The following is a 17,721-nucleotide window of genomic DNA, read 5'->3' as shown; positions in this document are numbered from 1 at the left end:
AAAAAAAAAAAAAAAAAAAAAAAAAAAAAAAAAAAAAAAACAAAAGAGATGAAAGCCCCCGGGGGTCATGCCCACCATGCCATGCCATACCATCCATATGTATACCATCCAATCCGCTCCCTCGTCCGATGTCCAAAGATCCTAGGGGATGATCCAGCCAAAGCCAACCAAGTCCACACACAGAAAAAAAAGAATAACTCGAGAAGGGTATTCAAGAGAGAGAAAAGAAATAAAACGCAAAAGCGAGAGAACCACGAACAAAGGTATGAACAAAGAAGGGAATGATAGGTGGTAGCTTGTTTCTCGAAACAGAGAAACTCACAACCGCTCCAACCAAAATCACAAATACTTCTCCAATGCCCGGCTCAGGTCGATAAAATCCACCGGTTTGGTGAGGTAATCGCTGAACCCGGCCTCGACGCACCGCTCGTGCACGTCCGACATGACGTTGGCCGAGAGCGCGATGATGGGCAGTTGAGGCGTCGTATTATTTTGCCTGCCTCCTCCTTCTGCTCCGGTCTGGCGAGCCTCCCAGGCCCGAATCTCCCGGCAGGCTTGATACCCGTCCTTGCGCGGCATGTGTAGATCGCACTGAATATCCTCCGTGTTAGCGGGAAAATGAATAAGGCAGAAAAAAAAAAAAAACTTACCAAAACAATGGAATACCACCCCGCCCCCCTTTCCACAATCCTCTCCACCCCTTCCACCCCATCCCCCGCCACCTCCACCGCCAACCCAACCCTCTCCAAATACTTCCTCAACACCTTCTGATTCACAGGGTTATCCTCAACCAGCAACACCCTCAACCCCTTCCCGCCCAGCCGCCGTGCCAGGTCCAGGTAGCACCGGCGCTGGTCCTCGACCACGCGCTGCGCGCTCGACCGGTTCAGGTCCACGCGGCTGTCGTGCGGGCAGGCCGGACCAAAAAGCACCGCCAGCCGCGACGGCTTGACGGGCTTGTAGATGTAGGTGGTCTTGCTGTTAGCTGTGTTCCCCGGGCTGGTCGGGGTGGTGGTGAGCAGCGCTTCTAGCGGGGTGCCGCCGGCCAGTTTAGCCACGGCCTGCCGCTGGACTGAGTCGGAGAGGATGACGAGACGGGTAGCGGAGGGGGGTTGGAAGGTGGGCGCCGGGGCGATGAGGGTGACCAGAGCCAGGATGTCCTCGGCTGAGGGGAGGTTGATGAGGATGTGTGTGTATTGGGAGACGGAGGAGGAGGCGGAGAGAAGGCGCGCGACGTCGGGAAGGGTGGATGCTGATGTGATTTGGTACGGTTTGCCCTTGGGTAGGATGGTTTTGACATGGGCGATGGTCGCTTCGCGGCTGTGAGTGAGCGGGCAGACGACGAGGATGGAGTAGACTGGCGTCTCCGTGTCGAAGCTAGTACCGCTGCTGCATTTTGCTGAGAAGGCCGGCGACGGGGTTGTCAGGCGGCTGTGGGCTTGGGACCCCGAGATGTCCGAGCTGCAGCTTGGGGACGTAGACGCCGGGCTGCTTTCGCTGACGGTCGGGACTGAGCTGTCAGGGGACTCGACAGACGGAAGGGCGTCGTGAAAAAGGTTGAACCCGTAACCAGCCGGCGGCTCAGGAACCGCCGTCCCGTCGGGGTGATCGTCCTCCGTAGGCAGGCCAAACTTGGCCGTGAAAGTAAACGTCGAGCCCTTGCCGGGGACCGCCGTGCCCACCATCTTTCCGCCGTGGAGTTCAACCAGCTGGCGGGAGATGACCAGGCCCAACCCGCTGCCCCCGGTCTGCCGCGTGCTGCTGCCGTCGATCTGGCTGAAGGGTTTGAAGATCAACTCAGCCTCCTTCTCGGTGAACCCGCGCCCTGTGTCGACGACGGAGAACTCGAGCATGATTTGATCAGGACGCAACGGCTCCGAACCCTGCTGCTGCTCTGACAACCCGGCAATACGGCATCTGCTGAACACCTCACCCTGGCTGGTGAACTTGATGGCATTCCCAATAACGTTGAGAAGCACCTGGCGAATGCGGACCTTGTCACCCTTGACCCAAGCCGGCACGTCGCCGTCAACGACGTAATTCAGCTCCAGTCGCTTGGCGATCGCCATGGTCGACACCAGCTCGTTCACGTCCTCGATCAGCGAGCGCGTGTGGAACCACTCGTGCTTCAGCTTCATCATGCCCGCGTCCACCTTGCTCAAGTCGAGGATATCGTTGATGATCATGAGCAACGAGTTTGCGCTCGTCTGGATCGTGTTGGTGTAATCGCGTTGCTCTTCCGTGAGAGGCGTTCCCTGGAGGAAGCTGACCATGCCCGTGATGCCGATGAGCGGGGTGCGGATCTCGTGGGACATGTTGCTCAGGAAACGGCCCTTGGAGTCCATGGCCTCTTTGAGCTTGGATTCGAGGAGCTTGAGGTCGTTGATGTCGGTTGCCGAACCAAAGTACGAGCCGCCACCGCTGCCGAAGTCGACGTTGTCGATCTCGACGCAGCGGATCAGGTGCCAGCGGTACTCGCCCGTCTTGGAGCGCAGACGGATCTCGGTGGTATACGAGAGCCTGCCGCTACTGTCTGTTGAAGTCTTGATGACACCGTTTTTGGCCAGCTCTTCAAGATTGGGTGCTGACAGGGTAGGACCGCCGACTTTCGCGTCGGCGCTTGTATCTGGGAGGTTCTCCCGCCCCTTTTCACCCGCATCTTGCTTGCCAAACGGAATGCGGCACTTGGCTAGGTCGTCGGGATGGACATGGTCCATGAATCCCAGGCCCAGGGCACTATCAAAATCCTGGCCCGTGTACGACAGCCACTGGTCATTGGCAAAAGTAATCCCCTCGCCTTCCGTAGCAGTAAAGATGATCTGAGGAATGAGGTTCGCAAGCAGGCGGTGCTTCGCCTCCGACGCCAGCACCTCCTCCTGCCTCGCTGCCTTCAGCTCGGCAACGTGCTGGTCATGAATATCCATGTACGACCCAAGAAACTGCTGGATGACGCCCCTCTTATCCCTAGAGGCGACGGCGCGGGCGTAGAACCACCTGTAAACGCCGTCGAAGCGCCGAATCCTCACCGTCCTCGCAAACTGCTCCCCCGTCCGGACGCACTGGTTCCAGGAACGGAGGTAATCGTCCTTGTCGTCAGGGTGGATGCTGCCCCAGGGATCGGCGGCGAGGTCGCTGGAGGTCTGCCCGCGGTATGACAGGAAGCGGTTGTTGACCCAGACGATCTCGCCTGTGTGGGGCAGGGCCACGAAGACGTGCGCGGGGAGCGAGTCTAGGATGAGGCCCTTCAGCCGGTCCGAGGGCGGTGTCATGTCGGGATCACCGACGGAAACCGCCCTCGCCGGAGAGGCGACGTGAGGAGTGCGAGTCATGGGCGGACTCGGACTCTGCGTGAGGGATGAGAATGAGGACGTGGCGTCGGCGAGGGACGGGTGTAACTGGATATGACCGTTGATTTGTATCCTGGAGTCGACACTACCAGAGCGTTTTCGCCGAACCTCTTCCGGGCGCACGACGCTGCGCTTCCTCCCACCGGACGCCTCATCTAGCGAAGAACGTCTCTCAAGGGGCGTCGGCGCAACAGAGCTTTCAGAAAGCGGACTCGTCACCTCTGGGAGAGGAGACTCGGTCAGGTCGGCCACCAGGGACCGCGCTCGAGGGATGCTCATCTTCAAGCCATTGAGTTCCGTCTCAAGGTTGGTGTAATGGCGAGCGAGAGAAAAAGTGGCCGCGAGATGAGGGGCCAACTGCTCGAGCGAGTGCCGTAGGTTGGACGGGTATGGGATGACCGGGCTCAATATTGACAAGATGGCAACCGGGGCGTGCCTTTCTTTGACAGACAGGCCCGGAGATAGACTGGCAAAGGATGAAGCATTGGAGCTCTTCCGGCCTGCCATCTTCAGTTCCATGCGCGAAGGATCGAGATGGAAGGATGGGTTGAGCTTGGACGGAAGCATCTGGATGAGCGGGATGTGGAGCACAGTCCACGAGTTGTCGACCCCGATGGCCTCTGCTGGGCCCATGGCCGAATAATTAGGGGGCCCGTGTGGCGGGTTGAATGTTTCTTCATCAACCACGGCGTCGGTGAAGAAGGGGTTTTCGGGTGGATCAGCCTTCGCGGATGGTGTAGGTGCTGGCGACTGTGACCACGGAGAGGGCGGAGCCTGCTCGTACTCCTCATATCGGGGGACGGCAACTTTTGGCGGCTCTCCATCGAGGCGAGAGGCCATCGATGACTTCTTGGAGGCCTGATCTCTAGCGATGCGGCCACCGAGTAGAGAGGAGAGCTTCGTCAGTGAATCTGAGCGCGAGCTGTTGTTGTTGGCCTTTGCGCGAGTCGCATGCCCAGAAAGATCTTTCAGCGGAGCTTTGGCATTTGGCTCGGGGGTATTGTAGGAAGATGTCCTGGTCAAAGCCACAACGCTGCCACGCTCCAGGATGCGGAGGACTCCGTTGTGGTCGATGAGGGGTTCCGCCTCATGATCAAGCGGCCTCAACCCCTGAAGCACCCCCCCATGACTCTGCTTGGGGGTCACAAAGGGCAGCTCCCAACTTGGGACGTCTTGGCTGTTGCTGGAATCGTGGTTATGATTCTCAAGCCCGTCTCCCAAAGAGGTTCTTCGAGCCTCATTACCGTTGCGGCTGTCCATCTGAGCGGGCCGCAGAGTGCTGTACGTTGCTTTGAGAGCCCAAGGCACATTTTCAATGTCTGTCGGGTCAGCTGGGACGGTGAGGGTAACTCGATCTGCCTTGTGCGTGTCAACCATGATCTGGACCACCGCATTCCACCATGCATCCAGACCTGGTTCGGCAGAGAGCATGAGGGTCAGCTCGGGGATGCTGGGGCTGGGGTAATCAGGGTGGTCGGGAACAGTTTGTTGCTGAGATCCGGGAGGAAAAAAGGCTGTGTTCCAAGGTGTTGGTGTTGAGGAGGCGGTGACGGTGTCAGAGATCCGGAAGGCAGCAGAGAGGCGGCGAGATGCCTCAGGCAGGGCCACCGGCATGAGTTGAGCTGAGGAGTGAGGACCAGCAGCTGCCGGTATGCTGGGAGATGCCTCCATCCGAGGGAAAGGATAGGACGGAGTCATCATCGGCATCCGGTCCCGGGTTGGGGGACCACGGACGGTGTTTCCTGACTCTGTCGAGGCAGGCGTGGATGAGTCTGACAGGTCAAGGGGAAAGAGGTGAGAGGGGGATAACGGTGCACCCTCCTCTTTGATGGGAGAGACCACGGTGCGCTTCTGCTCCAACGGCATTCTTGCCATGAGATCAAGCTCCTGGTCCTCAATTTTATGGACGAGCGTCTCGTGGTACTCATCCAAACGCCTCTGAGGGCTTTTGAGACTTGGTGGTATTGGGGGTTGGGGCCGCCGCCCAGGGGTTGGTGTCCCTGAGTTGTTAGTCTCCAAGCATCCCCCAAGCGCTCTGGGTTTGCTGGCTTTCGAGAAGGTCGGCATGCCGGCAGCTTCGGAGGCTAGCTCCCCCATGTCGATAGTAGCAGGGCGTTGGGGGCGCCGTCGGCCCTTCTCTTCGCCCATTACTTCTTTCATTGAGGGCACCGAGATACGTGGGACCTTGTCATGGTCGAGAGGAGGGAAACAGGTATGAACAGGAGAGAGCGGGGAAGCCAAATGCTGATCAGCCCGAAGCGAATCGGCCGTTACGTCAAGTTGAGAGACAAAAGAGGGGGGATGTGCAACCTGGTTCGCTGAGGGCCTGCCTTGACGTCAGTATGTCCGTGGGGAGTGCTGGTAGTCGAAGCCGTAGCAATAAATGGAACCGGGGACTGCAGCAACCATATGAAGATGGCGCAGCAAGGGCATACCGCAGAACGTTGGACTGGTTACTGAGACAGGTCTGCATCAAATCCAGACAAAAGGTGGATGGTCGGGAGTTGGCGGGATCAAGGACCAGGTGTTGCGTTGCTGTTGTTTGGTTGCTGTTGTTGCGAGGGCTGGTCGTGAAGATTGTTTGTTTGGCTCGCTGGCTGTACCTAGGTCAAGGAGGGGCCGTATGCGGGTGTATGTACCTCTCCTTGGAATGGGTAACTCAGGGATGGGGAATACGGGGCAACAAAGGATGCAGGACCGGGGAGCTGGGACGGTGGGGAGGAGACGCGAAAGGGGAGCTTTGAGGATTGGAAATCAAGCTGGATTCTGAGGCCTGGACGGGAAGCACTAGGTGGTGTAGAGGAAGACATGCAGCGCAACCTGGCAATGTCTTGGACCCTCTACGGTGAAGTGCCCGTCGGCAAGATGCAGATCTAAAAGGGGCAACTATGACGTATTGTTGGGTTCGTTTGGAAAAAGGGGCGCCACTGCGGACCACTATCCCACTATCCACACCATGCATTCATCCCATCTTCTCTCGTGCTTGCAGTTCAGCTTCCGTTTCAGGACGATCGGTTTGTCGCGTTGGTGTCACCAGTTGTCAGTACGAGACCCCATCGATCAGCATGGGGATGGAGTTTGGTTTGTCGATTTCTCCCCCAATGATGCTCGAATTTGTAAACAATGTTGAAAATACCAGAATGCTGGAATCCCACCCCAATGGAGAGGACACCGACCGAACTGGGATTTGCCCCTCACTCCAGTATTACTACGCACATCCATCAGTCTTACTTGTTTGCCCAGCTTGGCATGGAACACGGAGGAATCTCAGCCGGGACTCCGCAGTTCCTTACCAAAAACGAGTTGCAGTCACGCGTTGAGGCTGCGCAGGTGGTGCATTTCTGGATATTTGCCTCCCGTGGGATTCCAGGTTCCTACCGAGATCATCAATTGACCAGATCAACTAACCATAGGGCAGATGATCGGGTCATGCCACGGACCGACGGCTGAGCCTGAGGGGTTCCTTGGGACCGACAAGTGAAAAAAGCATCTGATGAGGGTTGACTTTTCCCATCGGAGCCTGCTCCGGAAAGCCGTCGCAATGACGTCATTCTTCATCTCGCCATCCCGTTCCCACCCTGTTTCCACCGTGTTCCCACCCCTGCGGCAGACCGGAGGCACGGTACAGTGTTGTCTCAGTATGTAGACTGTAGGGACACTGTCCACTCTTTCTTGGTTGGCCCAACCCGACACAAGGCTGCCACTTCGGCTTCGAGCGGCAGACGCCTTGTGAAGGTTCAACTTTCATCAGCCTCGTCCTCCAATATCGACCACCAACAGCGCGACAACTGACCATCCCATCAATTCTCCACTGCTGCCCATTTACTTACTCAGCTGAATTAGGTCTTTTCACATGTTATAACAGCAATAATATCCACACCGATAGAGTCAATTCCCCCTCGAGTAACCTCTCCTCGCCGATCACTGCCTGACTCCTGAACCAACTTGTCGTCACATCCTCCGTCGCAATCCCGGCCTTGCCCTGCAACCTCTCACCCGTTCCGACCAATCCCTCCCCAACCCTGTCCTTGATTCCCGTCGTGGGTCGCCAAGATGGCCGACTCCGACGGCGAATACGTCGGCGACCTCTCCGATGACGAGCTCCACCACACAAGCAACACCGGAGGGAATGCTGACTCCCACGGCGCCAAGTCCAAGGGCGGCCATGCCAGCAGGGGCAAGAATGGCGAGAAGAAGGGCACTCGGTCCAAGGCCGCCTGGGAAGACATCAAGAGGTCGTGGGAAACCGTCGTCGAGACCGAGGATGGCGGTATCAGCATCGAGGCCCTCATCGAGGCCGAGAAGCGCAGGCGCCTCCTACGCGACACCACCCCATTACAACGCGGCATCATCCGCCACCTCATGCTCGTCATTGACATGAGCTTTGCCATGGCCGAGAAGGACCTCTTGCCAAACCGCTACCTGCTAGCCCTGAACTGCGCCATCGATTTCGTCCGCGAGTACTTTGAGCAAAACCCAATCAGCCAGATGGGCATCGTGGGCATGCGCGACGGCATCGCTGTGAGGATCAGCGATATGAGTGGCAACCCTGCCGACCACATCGAGAAGCTCCGCACCTGGGCCGACCAGCAGGATCCTCAAGGAAACCCGAGTTTACAAAATGCCCTAGAGATGTGCCGAGGAGCATTATAGTGCGTAGACCAGGCTAGATCCCTTGATGTCCGTATGGCCCTCCGATCGCTGACGACTTACCTCTCCGTAGTCACACACCATCCCATGGCACTCGCGAAATCCTCATCATTTACGGTGCGTTGCTTTCCAGCGATCCGGGTGACATCCACGATACCATCCGCAGCCTGGTGGCCGACCGCATCCGCGTCTCGGTCGTTGGACTCGCTGCCCAAGTCGCCATCTGCGACGAACTATGCGCGCGTACCAACGCTGGAGACCGCTCCAGCTACGCCGTCGCCCTTCACGAACAACACTTCCGCGAGCTCGTCCTCGCCGCCACCACCCCGCCAGCAACGACCGCAGCCCCAACCCCCGCGCCCAACGGAAACAACAATGACAACGCCGACAAGAACAACGGCGCCCCGACCCCGAGCAACCAAGCCTCCCTCCTCATGATGGGCTTCCCCTCCCGCTCCCTCGCATCCAAGGACAACCTCAGCCTCTGTGCCTGCCACAACCGCCCGACGCGCGAGGGTTATGCCTGCACCCGCTGCCGCACCAAGGTGTGCCGGCTGCCCGCCGAGTGTCCGGTCTGCGGCCTGACGCTGGTCTTGAGCACCCACCTGGCGCGGTCCTATCACCACCTCTTCCCGCTGAGGGGGTGGGTCGAGGTGCCCTGGTCGGAGGCGGTCAAGAGCAAGGCGTGTTATGCTTGCATGACGCCGTTTCCGGAGCCGCCCGCGAAAGGGCAGGAGAAAAATGGCAGTGCCGGTACCGGTTCAGCGGCTGCGGCGGCTGCGGCGGCGGCGGGAGGACAGAAACCTCGCTCCGGGTCGACGCATCTTGCTGTGGCTGCCGCCGCGGCCGAGGTCAAGCCCGTCGGTGTGAGCGAGAGCGGGCGGTACGCGTGTCAGGTGTGCGGAAATCACTTCTGCATAGACTGCGATTTGTTTGCGCACGAGGTGATTCATAATTGTCCCGGGTGTCAGAGCGATAAGCGGATTATTGCGCGGCAGTTGGCGGGCGGTGGCGGCGACGGGGATGCGATGGATGTGGTGAATGGCGGCGGGACGGGGCAGGATGGGGATGCCATGGTGGTGGACACATAGTTTAGGCCATGTGTCGTGGAGCTGGGAGGTATTAAATGGGGCGTAGAGAGGCTGATTAATGGACTTGGCTGTCCTTGAGATCTCCGGAGAGGGCAGTGAAGAGGTGAGAATAGGGCGTTGCTTGGATGGCTGAGAAACGGCGTTCTTCAGGCTGGATACCTGATCGGGCGCAGGATACAGTGATCGTGTCGAGGTACCTACATCGAGATGGATGGATGGAAAGGATCCGTCAGGGGACTGCGATTGAAATCCAAGGGACAAAAAGAACACGGCCGGTTGTTCCCCAAAAAGGTAAAACTGCGTTTCTGCTTGAAATAAAAGACTACGGACCGTTGAATACATTGGGTCATATCATGCTGCCGCCGCCAGCTTCGTGATGATCATCGCTTGCTCCAAGAAAAGAAAACCGAAACCAAGCAAGAAAAGCAAACAAGCCTCCTCCCCGCCTATTTTCCTTCTTTCCCGTCTCTACAAGTTCCCCCGCTCCGCCTGCTCCCTCTCAATCGCCTCGAACAAGCTCTTGAAATTCCCCGCGCCAAACCCATCAAAATCATTCCGCTGGATAATCTCGATAAACACCGTCGGGCGGTCCATCAACGGCTTGGTGAACAACTGCAGCAAATACCCCTTCTCGTCGTAATCAATCAGGATGCTCAACTCCTCCAGCACGTCCATCTCCTCCTTCAACTCCCACCCGCGCGGCTCCACCTCCAACCGCTTCCTCATCGTCTCGTAGTACGTCCTCGGCACATCAATGAACTGCACGCCGCGCGCCCGCAGCGCGCGCACCGCCGCCACAATGTCCGGCGTCAGCAGCGCAATGTGCTGCACCCCGGGGCCGGAGTTGAAGAGCACGTACTCCTCGATCTGGGAGCGCTTCTTGCCCGGGGCGGGCTCGTTGATGGGCATCTTGACGAGCTCGTTGCCGGGGGACGCCATGACAATGGACCGCAGCGCGGAAAACTCGGTGCAGATCTGGCTGTCGTCGACGGACCAGAAGCGGTGGAACGAGAGGCACCGCTCGTAAAAGGCGCAGGCCGTCAACATGTCGTTCCAGTCCTGGTTGCCGACGCAGTGGTCGATGCGGGCGAGGGGGACGGTGGGGAAGGGGATGGGGCTGGGTTTGGTTTCCACGGCGCGGAACCCGGGGAGGAACGCGCCCCGGAAGTTGCCCGCGTTGCGCGAAATGAGAGTGTGCGTCGTGTCGCCGTACGTGCGGATCACGGCGGTGCGGATGAAGCCGACGTCCTTGTCACCCTCGGTGCGCGGGGGGCGGACAGACACGGCGCCCGCGGCGACGGCGCGGTCGTAGACGGCGTCGACGTTGTCCACCTCGAAGGCGACGTCCTTGACCGCGTCGCCGTGGCGCTCGAGGTGGGCATGCATCTCGCGCAGGAGGGCCCGGTCCTCATCGGAGATGGGCTCGTCGGCGGGCAGGTGCTCGGCGGACCGCAGCGGCGAGGTGAAGACGAAGCGGATGTCGCCGTTGGCGAGCACGTACGAGGCGAAGTAGCGGCTGCCCGTCTCGAGGCCGCGGTAGGCGACGGTCTGGAAGCCGAAGTGGGTGCTGTAGTAGCCCGCCGCTTGCTTGGCGTTGCCTACCCACCAGTGGACGTGGTCGTAGCCTGTGAATGAGGGCGTGCTCGAGTCCGCGCCGGCGAAGTCCGCCGCGGACGTGTAGGTCTCTGAGATGGCTGACGGCGCCATGGCTAGGGAATTAGGAGGGTGAGTGAGTGGCGAGGTGTTGTGATAAGGACCTAGTTGTAGAGAGATAAGCTTGGAGAGGTGGTGTTTCTGATTAAGTTGGATGTAGGTATCAAGGACTTGAGGAGTGTCCAAGCTGATGAGGATGGTTGCTTTTTACATGCGAGCGTTCTCAGCAGGGGATAGCTAGGAAATGGTGACTTATATGGCCTGCCACGTTGAAGCCGAGCTTACAAAACGAAGGTGGAGGACCTTCGGCTTAGCAAGCGGCCCCGAGGGTGTTATTCATGACCGAGTCCATCAACCCCGGATTGGCATGGATAGGCCCGGGGTGAGGACTCGGCCACACAGTACACGTTGGGGCAGTCGATACAGCCCGCTGGCAGCCTCCTGCATTGTCCGTTATCAGACAAACCAGCGACGTCAACAGCATGGAAGTCAAAACCGAGCAGCATCTCCCGAACAATGGCTGCCCTCGTGACTCTCTAGGCAGGTCCTCCGTAGCTCAACCTCAACCCCCCGCGTCACTGTGCAGCAGGCGCCGAGTACCGCTGGCGGGGCTTTCTGCTGCCCTTCGAACGGGTCCAATGGAAGGACAGTGTAGCTGGCGCCGTCCCATCGCAAAAACAATGGCGACTCGAGACTGATCGAACATGTCGAATAAAGCCGAACAATCGCGGGGAACGTTGTGTAAGTTCGGCGCCGGGGCCAAGGTTAGTGGAGACGCGGAAGCTCACCGCGCCCGCGTGGGGCCGTCTGCTAAAGCCGCCCAATGCCGCTCCTTGCCGAGAGCCGCAGCAACGTCGGGGGACACTGTGCTTGGACCGAGACATCCACCGCCGGAGAGAAGAGGGGACAAACGGTCAGCAGCGGCGAGCAATTGAGTCTAGTCAGCATGCTGCTTGATAGGAGGGCATGGGACCGCGGCATTCGCTAGGTAGTAGTGGTCGTCCTAATCCACATCCGCTCTGCAGTGGACTTAAAACCTGGAACCAAGGAGGATATCAACATTTGAATTCGAATATCGCATCGCTGTTGCCGACTTCATCATCTGTGGTGTCTTGCTCCGCTATTGTTGACCAGGTGGACCAACTCAGCAGTGTATCAACCACCAGCGCAGCACCAACTCGGTCCATCACAATGGCTCACGTCGACTTGGCTTCCGCCAAGCTAACCCTCCGGGACTTGCACGTCCTCGAGAAGATCAAAGACCCCGAGTCCGACCCATCACTCCTGGTGCAAGTCGATCCCTCTCTCCCCAAAGACCCGCACATCTCCGACCCCTCCGAGTACGAGCGCGTCGCCCAGCAAGAGCGTGAAATCATCCTCTCTCTCCAGAAGCTCGAAATGAGCGGGCGACCAGCCAGCGAGATAATCCAAGGCTACCGCGACAGCGTCTCCCGACTCGGCCAACTCATCGACTCCCACCCGCGGTACGCAAGCGCGCGGAACAACCGCGCCCAGGCGTTGCGGCGCCTGTACGGCGACGGTATGCTCGTTGCCAACGCGCCGCGCAACCCTGACGCCCTGCTCTCCGCACAGGGGACGGTTGCTGACGCCGACGAGAGGCGACAGGCGGCGCAAACAGCCATGGAGGACCTCGACCGGGCCATCGCGCTGCTCACGCCGATGACGGCCGTGCGCGCAAAACTATCGCCACAGGTCGCCCGGACGCTGTCCAACGCGCACACACAGCGTGCGGCCATCTATCTCGCGACTTCCAAGCTGGTTGCGGGCGAGAGCGAGGAGCGGGTTGTGGATGTGGAGAGGCCGGAGAAGGGGTGGTCCAAGTTGGATTTTGAGGAGCGTGCGTCGCGCGATTTTGCCATGGGAGGGAGGTACGGGAACGAGATTGCCCGGGCGCTGGCTGTAAGCACGAACCCGACGGCGAAGTTGTGCGGGCAGATGGTGAGGGAGGCGATGAAGAAGGAGTATGGGCCGGCGTTTTCGGCATGATCACTGCGAGGTTCGGTTGGGGCTTCGGGGATATGTCATGACGGCGTTTGGTTTGGCAGGAGTTTGAGGGTCATGGATTCCAGGTGGTATTTTTGTCTTTATGTTCAGAGCGAATAGTCATTGAGTTACGATTTCCACAAAGAACCGAGACGGCTGTATAGTCTCGATTGTGAGCCACTCCTCGGACTGCTCCCATGAGATATAGCCAGCCACCTACCGACGAAGCGCCTCAATGGTCTCCTGTGTTGTCCTGCCCTTTTCCTTCTCCTCCCGGTTGATCCTCAGCGCCGCCGCGGAAACGCCAATGAAGACGGCGAAGATCGGGTCGGCGACCCTGTTGATGATGTAGACGGGCGGAGCCATGGTGCGTAGGTTTGTCGGAGTTTGTATTCGTGTACAAGGCTGTGAAATTGGACGTTGACTTGCTGTTCAAGATCACTCAAGGTTGCGGGTTAAAATGCCGGAAATCTTGGAGCCCTCTTCATTCCGTCCCTGAGTCGCGGATGATAGAGGAGAGCACAGAGCCCCACTAAAATGCCAAGACTTGGAAAAAATGCTTGGCCCTTGGCGGTTGACGCTCGAGCCAGTTTCTGGCTTAGTCATTCAATCCAGCCAATGCGCGTCGTTTGCCCAACCCGAATTTTGGCAACCCACAAACTCGAAATTATTCTGGTCACGACCTCCAAGCTTCCGCCTCGAACTTCTGCGAACCGACTCCCAGGCCAGGCCCGAGGAAACAACACAGGTATGCGCCATTGCATTGACCGAGGATATCTCAATTCTGGAGATCTTATTTTTGTGGCAGTTGTTTTTTTCTGACCGTTGCTTCGCTGCAGAACCGACAAAATGAAGTTCCTTAAGACGTCGAGGGTCTGCCTCGTGACCCGTGGCCGTTATGCCGGCAAGAAGGTACGCGATTCGCACCGATTTCTGCTCCGTCTTCGATCTCGCCGATGGTGTGTGAGGGACATTGGGTCGGAGTAGTGTGCGTTGGGGGTAGAACGGATTGGATCCCTTGGATGCACCGAGCGCGCAAACGATCGAGGGGGTCACGTTGGAGAGAGGTCGAACAGCAGAGGACCGGAGGAGCGAGCGAAGGAGCGAGCGAGCAAAGCAAACAAACCAACCCGCCCAACGCAGTCACGCTGACTCAACATTCCCCCTTCACAGGTCGTCATCATCCAGCCCGTCGACAACGGCAGCAAGACACACCCTTACGGCCACGCCCTGGTCGCCGGCATCGAGCGGTACCCGAGCAAGATCACCCGCCGCATGTCCAAGGCGAGGCAGGAGAAGCGCTCCAAGGTCAAGCCCTTCATCAAGATCATCAACTACAACCACCTGATGCCCACCCGCTACACCCTCGAGCTTGAGGGCCTCAAGTCCGTCATCACCGCCGACACCTTCAAGGAGCCCAGCCAGCGCGAGGAGGCCAAGAAGACGGTCAAGAAGGTGCTCGAGGAGCGCTACACGAGCGGCAAGAACCGGTGGTTTTTCACTCCTCTGCGTACGTGTTCCCTGTCTCAACCGAACCAATGATCACAATCTCTAACTGTCATCTCTAGGGTTTTAATCGGGTTTCCTCACGTGTTTGGCTGGGCGGGGCGAATGGTTTCTTTTCGGGGCTGTAAACAGCATTCAATCGCGGAAATGAAAAATCTGAGGCTCACTAGCTGAAATACCACCACACGGCATTTGACGAACAATTCCCATACCCGGGTCGTCTTGGGCCCTGTCTGTCCGTCTCTCGATCGATCGACGTCTCCCTGTGCTGGTAACATACCTCATGAAAGGAAGGGAGGAAAAGCCAACCAACTAACCAGCGAGACTGGTTAGCTGGTTGGCTGGCTGGAGGTTGGGAGGAAACGGGCATGGAGGAGCTAGCAGAGAAGCCTCACCGCACCGCATGGCAGCATACACGCCTCGACGCGTCTGTAGGTCGATTCATTGTGATATCCATCCTAGCCTAACCGGAAAGAAACTCGTACTGCCCGCGTGAACGAGTGTCGGACAGAGAGAAGTTTGCCGAACTTGTCGACATGTTGAATATTGGCATCCCGTCTGTTTGAATCGTGGGCGATCCAGGCCACTCCCGTGTTCTTCCCTGACTTGCAAACTCCTTCAGTTCCGTTTCTCGCACGAACCAGCAGGTCTGAAGGACAACTTGCCTCATCACTCCACGGTGCTCTCAAAGAACCTCGGGGCTTAGATTGTAAATATTGTTATCATCATGTTCTACCAAATCTATATCCCTCTCCCTCACTCTCCCATCACCATATCCCCCAACCTGTCTAGGTAGAGAGGCGTGTGTCTACCTCCAGGAGGCAGACAAGCCATGCAAACGTACCGAGGTACCTGAGACAAACTCCCACCACCATTCCCAAACATCCGCTCTCCAATCCAATACCAACAACACCTAAGTAAGAGGACCGAGACCGAGATGATATACCCAGCCTTTTTCTTTTCCATGCATGGTCTTTTCCATCACTCATAACAAAACAAAACAAGACCACTTTCTCCCGCTGTGCTATTATAAACTAATCATGTTCCAGTTCGTCTGTCTGTCTTTCAAACCCATAGTACTCTTGGCCTCATGTATCTCTTGTCGGTCGTCTATCACAAGGAAAGGAGAGAAAAAATGTAGTAAAGAAAAAAACGGTGCCTGCCCCTCGAAGCTTAAACAAAGAAATGGTGGACAAAAAGGGGGATGATGAAAAGAACAACTAATCCACGAGAAGGACTCCCCAAGGAGGATGAAGACGGACAAGACAAGAAGAAGCTGCTCATCCAGTCGACACTCCGTTGTATAGGAATCACATCAGGCCCGGGGACAGATTGAAAAACCCATTATCCCTTGCCCCGCGCCCACCGCGGAAGGCCGGTGCGCCATGCCTTCCCCCGCTATCCTCCTCCCAAACCAAGTGCCAGCCATGTCAAGCACTGACTTTGACGTTTCCCTCGAGCCGAGCCGATTTGCCTGTCTTGTCCCGATTCCGTTCCCCATGTAGGATCCTCGCGCATTAAATAGCCGTATGTCGGAAGAAGAAAAAGCAAGCCGAAGGTCGAAGTGAGGTAGGTAGTTGGCGTGTTTCGGTCCGCTTAGAACTTGGTAATCCCCATCTTGCTCTTCGCCTCATTCAGGACCTGGGTGGTAGCGTCATAGGACGGCGCGAACCCGCCAAGCAGGACAAACAGGGTCATGAGGACCAGGGCAATAACGGAGAGACGGCGCAGGACGGGCTGGCGGTTGCCGAACTCGGCCCACTGGCGGCCCGCCTCGGCGGCGTAGCCCTTGATGGCCTCATAGCCGAGCTTGTAGTAGATCATGCCGCAAAGAGCGATGCCGTAGCCGAAGAACTGAAGGGCGGTGACGGGGCTGCCGAAGAGGATCATGGACGCCACGACGAGCAGGACATCCTTGAGCACGCCGCAAAGGGTGAGGACGAGGGAAGAGGTCTTGCCGATCTGTGTGTTTCAGGGCGGTTAGTGTTTGAATTGCGGGGGGATTGATGGGGCCAAGGAAACGTACCAAGAAGACGACAGACACGTTCAGCATGAAGGCGCAGAGGCCGTTCAGGAAGAAGTGCACAAGACCGACGCGGTCGACATCGGCCATGGTGATCTTGGGCACCTCCCAGAAGAGAGCGACGAAGAAGTTCATGACGGCGCAAACCGGGGCGAAGTAGTAGAGCGAAACCAGAGGATCCATCTTGAACTCATCCGAGCTCAGGAGGCGCTGGACCATGGTAAGGCGGAGAGCCTCGAAGATGATGCCGGAGATCTGGTAAATGAAGCCGATCCACATGAACTTGATCTCGCCCACCGAGGCAATGATGACACCGATGACGATGACCGAGACGTTCAGGAAGACCCGCAGATTGGGCTGGGAGACGCCAAGCATCCAGCTCGAGAAGAGGACGGCGACGGGGGTGGTGGCCTGGGAGCTAGGTTAGAACACACCGCTTTGATAGCTCTTGGGACCTCCACGCTGCGACAAACCTTAAGCATCTGGATAAAAGCGACGCTGAGGTAGAGATAAGCACGGTTGCCGCAAATCAAGCTCAAGCTGAAGAAGAAGCCGATCGGGACGATGGCACGCAGGTAGACGCGGCCTGTCATCTTGACCGTTTTCCTGCCATCGAGCGCAGATGTGTATCTAGCCAGGAGCTGGGTCATAAGAGTGGCAAAGGCGAGGTGGTAGGTGGTCAGGATAACCGGAAACTCTGTCGAGGCCTTAGCTTGTCGTCCTTTGCTTCCTTTCGTCACGGTAGTCTTGCGGTGTGCGCTTACCGAACTGGCGTTCCGAGAGGATCCATTTGTTGTAGAGAATGACGGAGGAGCTCAGGGCAATCCAGACGCTGGGAAGCGGTGTCAATTGCCTGTCACTGACACCGAAATCGTGACTCTGCTCACCTGACGTAGAAGGCGGGGTGTAGTGACTGCTTTGGCGGTTGAGGCCGCTGGGCGTCGGGGTTGACGGTGGGCAGCACGGGCTTCTGGTCCCGGTACTGCTCACCCGAGATGCGTGTCTTCTCGTCGGCTCCCATTTTGACGGTGATGAATTAGAGGAGTGGGCTGCTGTCCGGATAAGGCTCGATTCTACCGGAGGGTCCAAGGACACGGCAAGACGGCGCGAAAAGCGACGGTCGTGGATCGGTAAGCAACAAACAAGCGGAACGAATGAATGGGAGAGATGACAACAGGGAAGAGAATGAGAAAGGACGTCGGTTCACGAGGTTAGACAAGAGCCGGCCGTCGTCTGCGTCGATAAAGGGACCCTTGGCTGCCGTGCAAGAGGCCGTGCCTGCGTTTTGGAAATGTGTTTGTGGAAGGGTCTGAGATGGACGGACGGATGATGGATGGATGGATGGATGGACTTGACTTTTCCTCAGGGGAGCGATTGCACTCGGGTTCGGGGGAGCCGGGGCATGCATGGCAAAGAGACGGGACCAGGGGCTGAAAGTGGGTCCTGA

At 57.8% G+C, this 17,721-nt stretch overlaps 9 protein-coding genes across 9 annotated transcripts; 4 read left to right on the top strand and 5 right to left on the bottom strand.

Moving 5' to 3' along the window:
* Window positions 1-339: 339 nt before the first annotated feature.
* VTJ04DRAFT_8877 (uncharacterized protein) lies at window positions 340-5,820 on the bottom strand (the record flags this gene model as incomplete). Its single annotated transcript, XM_069367361.1, has 3 exons — window positions 340-591; window positions 651-5,673; window positions 5,783-5,820. The coding sequence occupies 3 exons, from the start codon at window positions 5,818-5,820 to the stop codon at window positions 340-342; spliced, it is 5,313 nt and encodes a 1,770-aa protein (XP_069215698.1).
* A 1,580-nt stretch (window positions 5,821-7,400) lies between these two features.
* VTJ04DRAFT_8876 (uncharacterized protein) lies at window positions 7,401-9,088 on the top strand (the record flags this gene model as incomplete). The annotated part of the gene is made up of 2 exons (XM_069367360.1): window positions 7,401-7,999; window positions 8,071-9,088. The coding sequence occupies 2 exons, from the start codon at window positions 7,401-7,403 to the stop codon at window positions 9,086-9,088; spliced, it is 1,617 nt and encodes a 538-aa protein (XP_069215697.1).
* A 125-nt stretch (window positions 9,089-9,213) lies between these two features.
* VTJ04DRAFT_8875 (uncharacterized protein) lies at window positions 9,214-9,465 on the top strand (the record flags this gene model as incomplete). The annotated part of the gene is made up of 1 exon (XM_069367359.1): window positions 9,214-9,465. The coding sequence occupies one exon, from the start codon at window positions 9,214-9,216 to the stop codon at window positions 9,463-9,465; it is 252 nt and encodes an 83-aa protein (XP_069215696.1).
* Window positions 9,466-9,556: 91 nt separating this feature from the next.
* Window positions 9,557-10,795, bottom strand: VTJ04DRAFT_8874 (uncharacterized protein; the record flags this gene model as incomplete). The annotated part of the gene is made up of 1 exon (XM_069367358.1): window positions 9,557-10,795. One exon carries the CDS (start codon window positions 10,793-10,795, stop codon window positions 9,557-9,559), a length of 1,239 nt encoding a protein of 412 aa, XP_069215695.1.
* A 1,137-nt stretch (window positions 10,796-11,932) lies between these two features.
* On the top strand, window positions 11,933-12,748 carry VTJ04DRAFT_8873 (uncharacterized protein; the record flags this gene model as incomplete). Its single annotated transcript, XM_069367357.1, has 1 exon — window positions 11,933-12,748. The coding sequence occupies one exon, from the start codon at window positions 11,933-11,935 to the stop codon at window positions 12,746-12,748; it is 816 nt and encodes a 271-aa protein (XP_069215694.1).
* Window positions 12,749-12,873: 125 nt separating this feature from the next.
* VTJ04DRAFT_8872 (uncharacterized protein) lies at window positions 12,874-13,111 on the bottom strand (the record flags this gene model as incomplete). The annotated part of the gene is made up of 2 exons (XM_069367356.1): window positions 12,874-12,901; window positions 12,966-13,111. The coding sequence occupies 2 exons, from the start codon at window positions 13,109-13,111 to the stop codon at window positions 12,874-12,876; spliced, it is 174 nt and encodes a 57-aa protein (XP_069215693.1).
* A 483-nt stretch (window positions 13,112-13,594) lies between these two features.
* VTJ04DRAFT_8871 (60S ribosomal protein eL27) lies at window positions 13,595-14,321 on the top strand (the record flags this gene model as incomplete). The annotated part of the gene is made up of 3 exons (XM_069367355.1): window positions 13,595-13,657; window positions 13,919-14,255; window positions 14,314-14,321. 3 exons carry the CDS (start codon window positions 13,595-13,597, stop codon window positions 14,319-14,321), a joined length of 408 nt encoding a protein of 135 aa, XP_069215692.1.
* A 10-nt stretch (window positions 14,322-14,331) lies between these two features.
* Window positions 14,332-15,217, bottom strand: VTJ04DRAFT_8870 (uncharacterized protein; the record flags this gene model as incomplete). The annotated part of the gene is made up of 4 exons (XM_069367354.1): window positions 14,332-14,519; window positions 14,569-14,680; window positions 14,737-14,809; window positions 15,012-15,217. The coding sequence occupies 4 exons, from the start codon at window positions 15,215-15,217 to the stop codon at window positions 14,332-14,334; spliced, it is 579 nt and encodes a 192-aa protein (XP_069215691.1).
* Window positions 15,218-15,847: 630 nt separating this feature from the next.
* Window positions 15,848-17,295, bottom strand: VTJ04DRAFT_8869 (uncharacterized protein; the record flags this gene model as incomplete). The annotated part of the gene is made up of 5 exons (XM_069367352.1): window positions 15,848-16,213; window positions 16,278-16,685; window positions 16,748-16,971; window positions 17,039-17,106; window positions 17,162-17,295. The coding sequence occupies 5 exons, from the start codon at window positions 17,293-17,295 to the stop codon at window positions 15,848-15,850; spliced, it is 1,200 nt and encodes a 399-aa protein (XP_069215690.1).
* Between the last annotated feature and the right edge of the window lie 426 nt (window positions 17,296-17,721).

The sequence above is a fragment of the Mycothermus thermophilus genome (genome assembly GCF_041956435.1).
Source record: "Mycothermus thermophilus strain CBS 625.91 unplaced genomic scaffold VTJ04scaffold_6, whole genome shotgun sequence".
Taxonomy (NCBI): domain Eukaryota; kingdom Fungi; phylum Ascomycota; class Sordariomycetes; order Sordariales; family Chaetomiaceae; genus Mycothermus; species Mycothermus thermophilus.
Note: the sequence above shows the minus strand (reverse complement) of the source record. Positions and strands in the feature narration are given on the sequence as shown.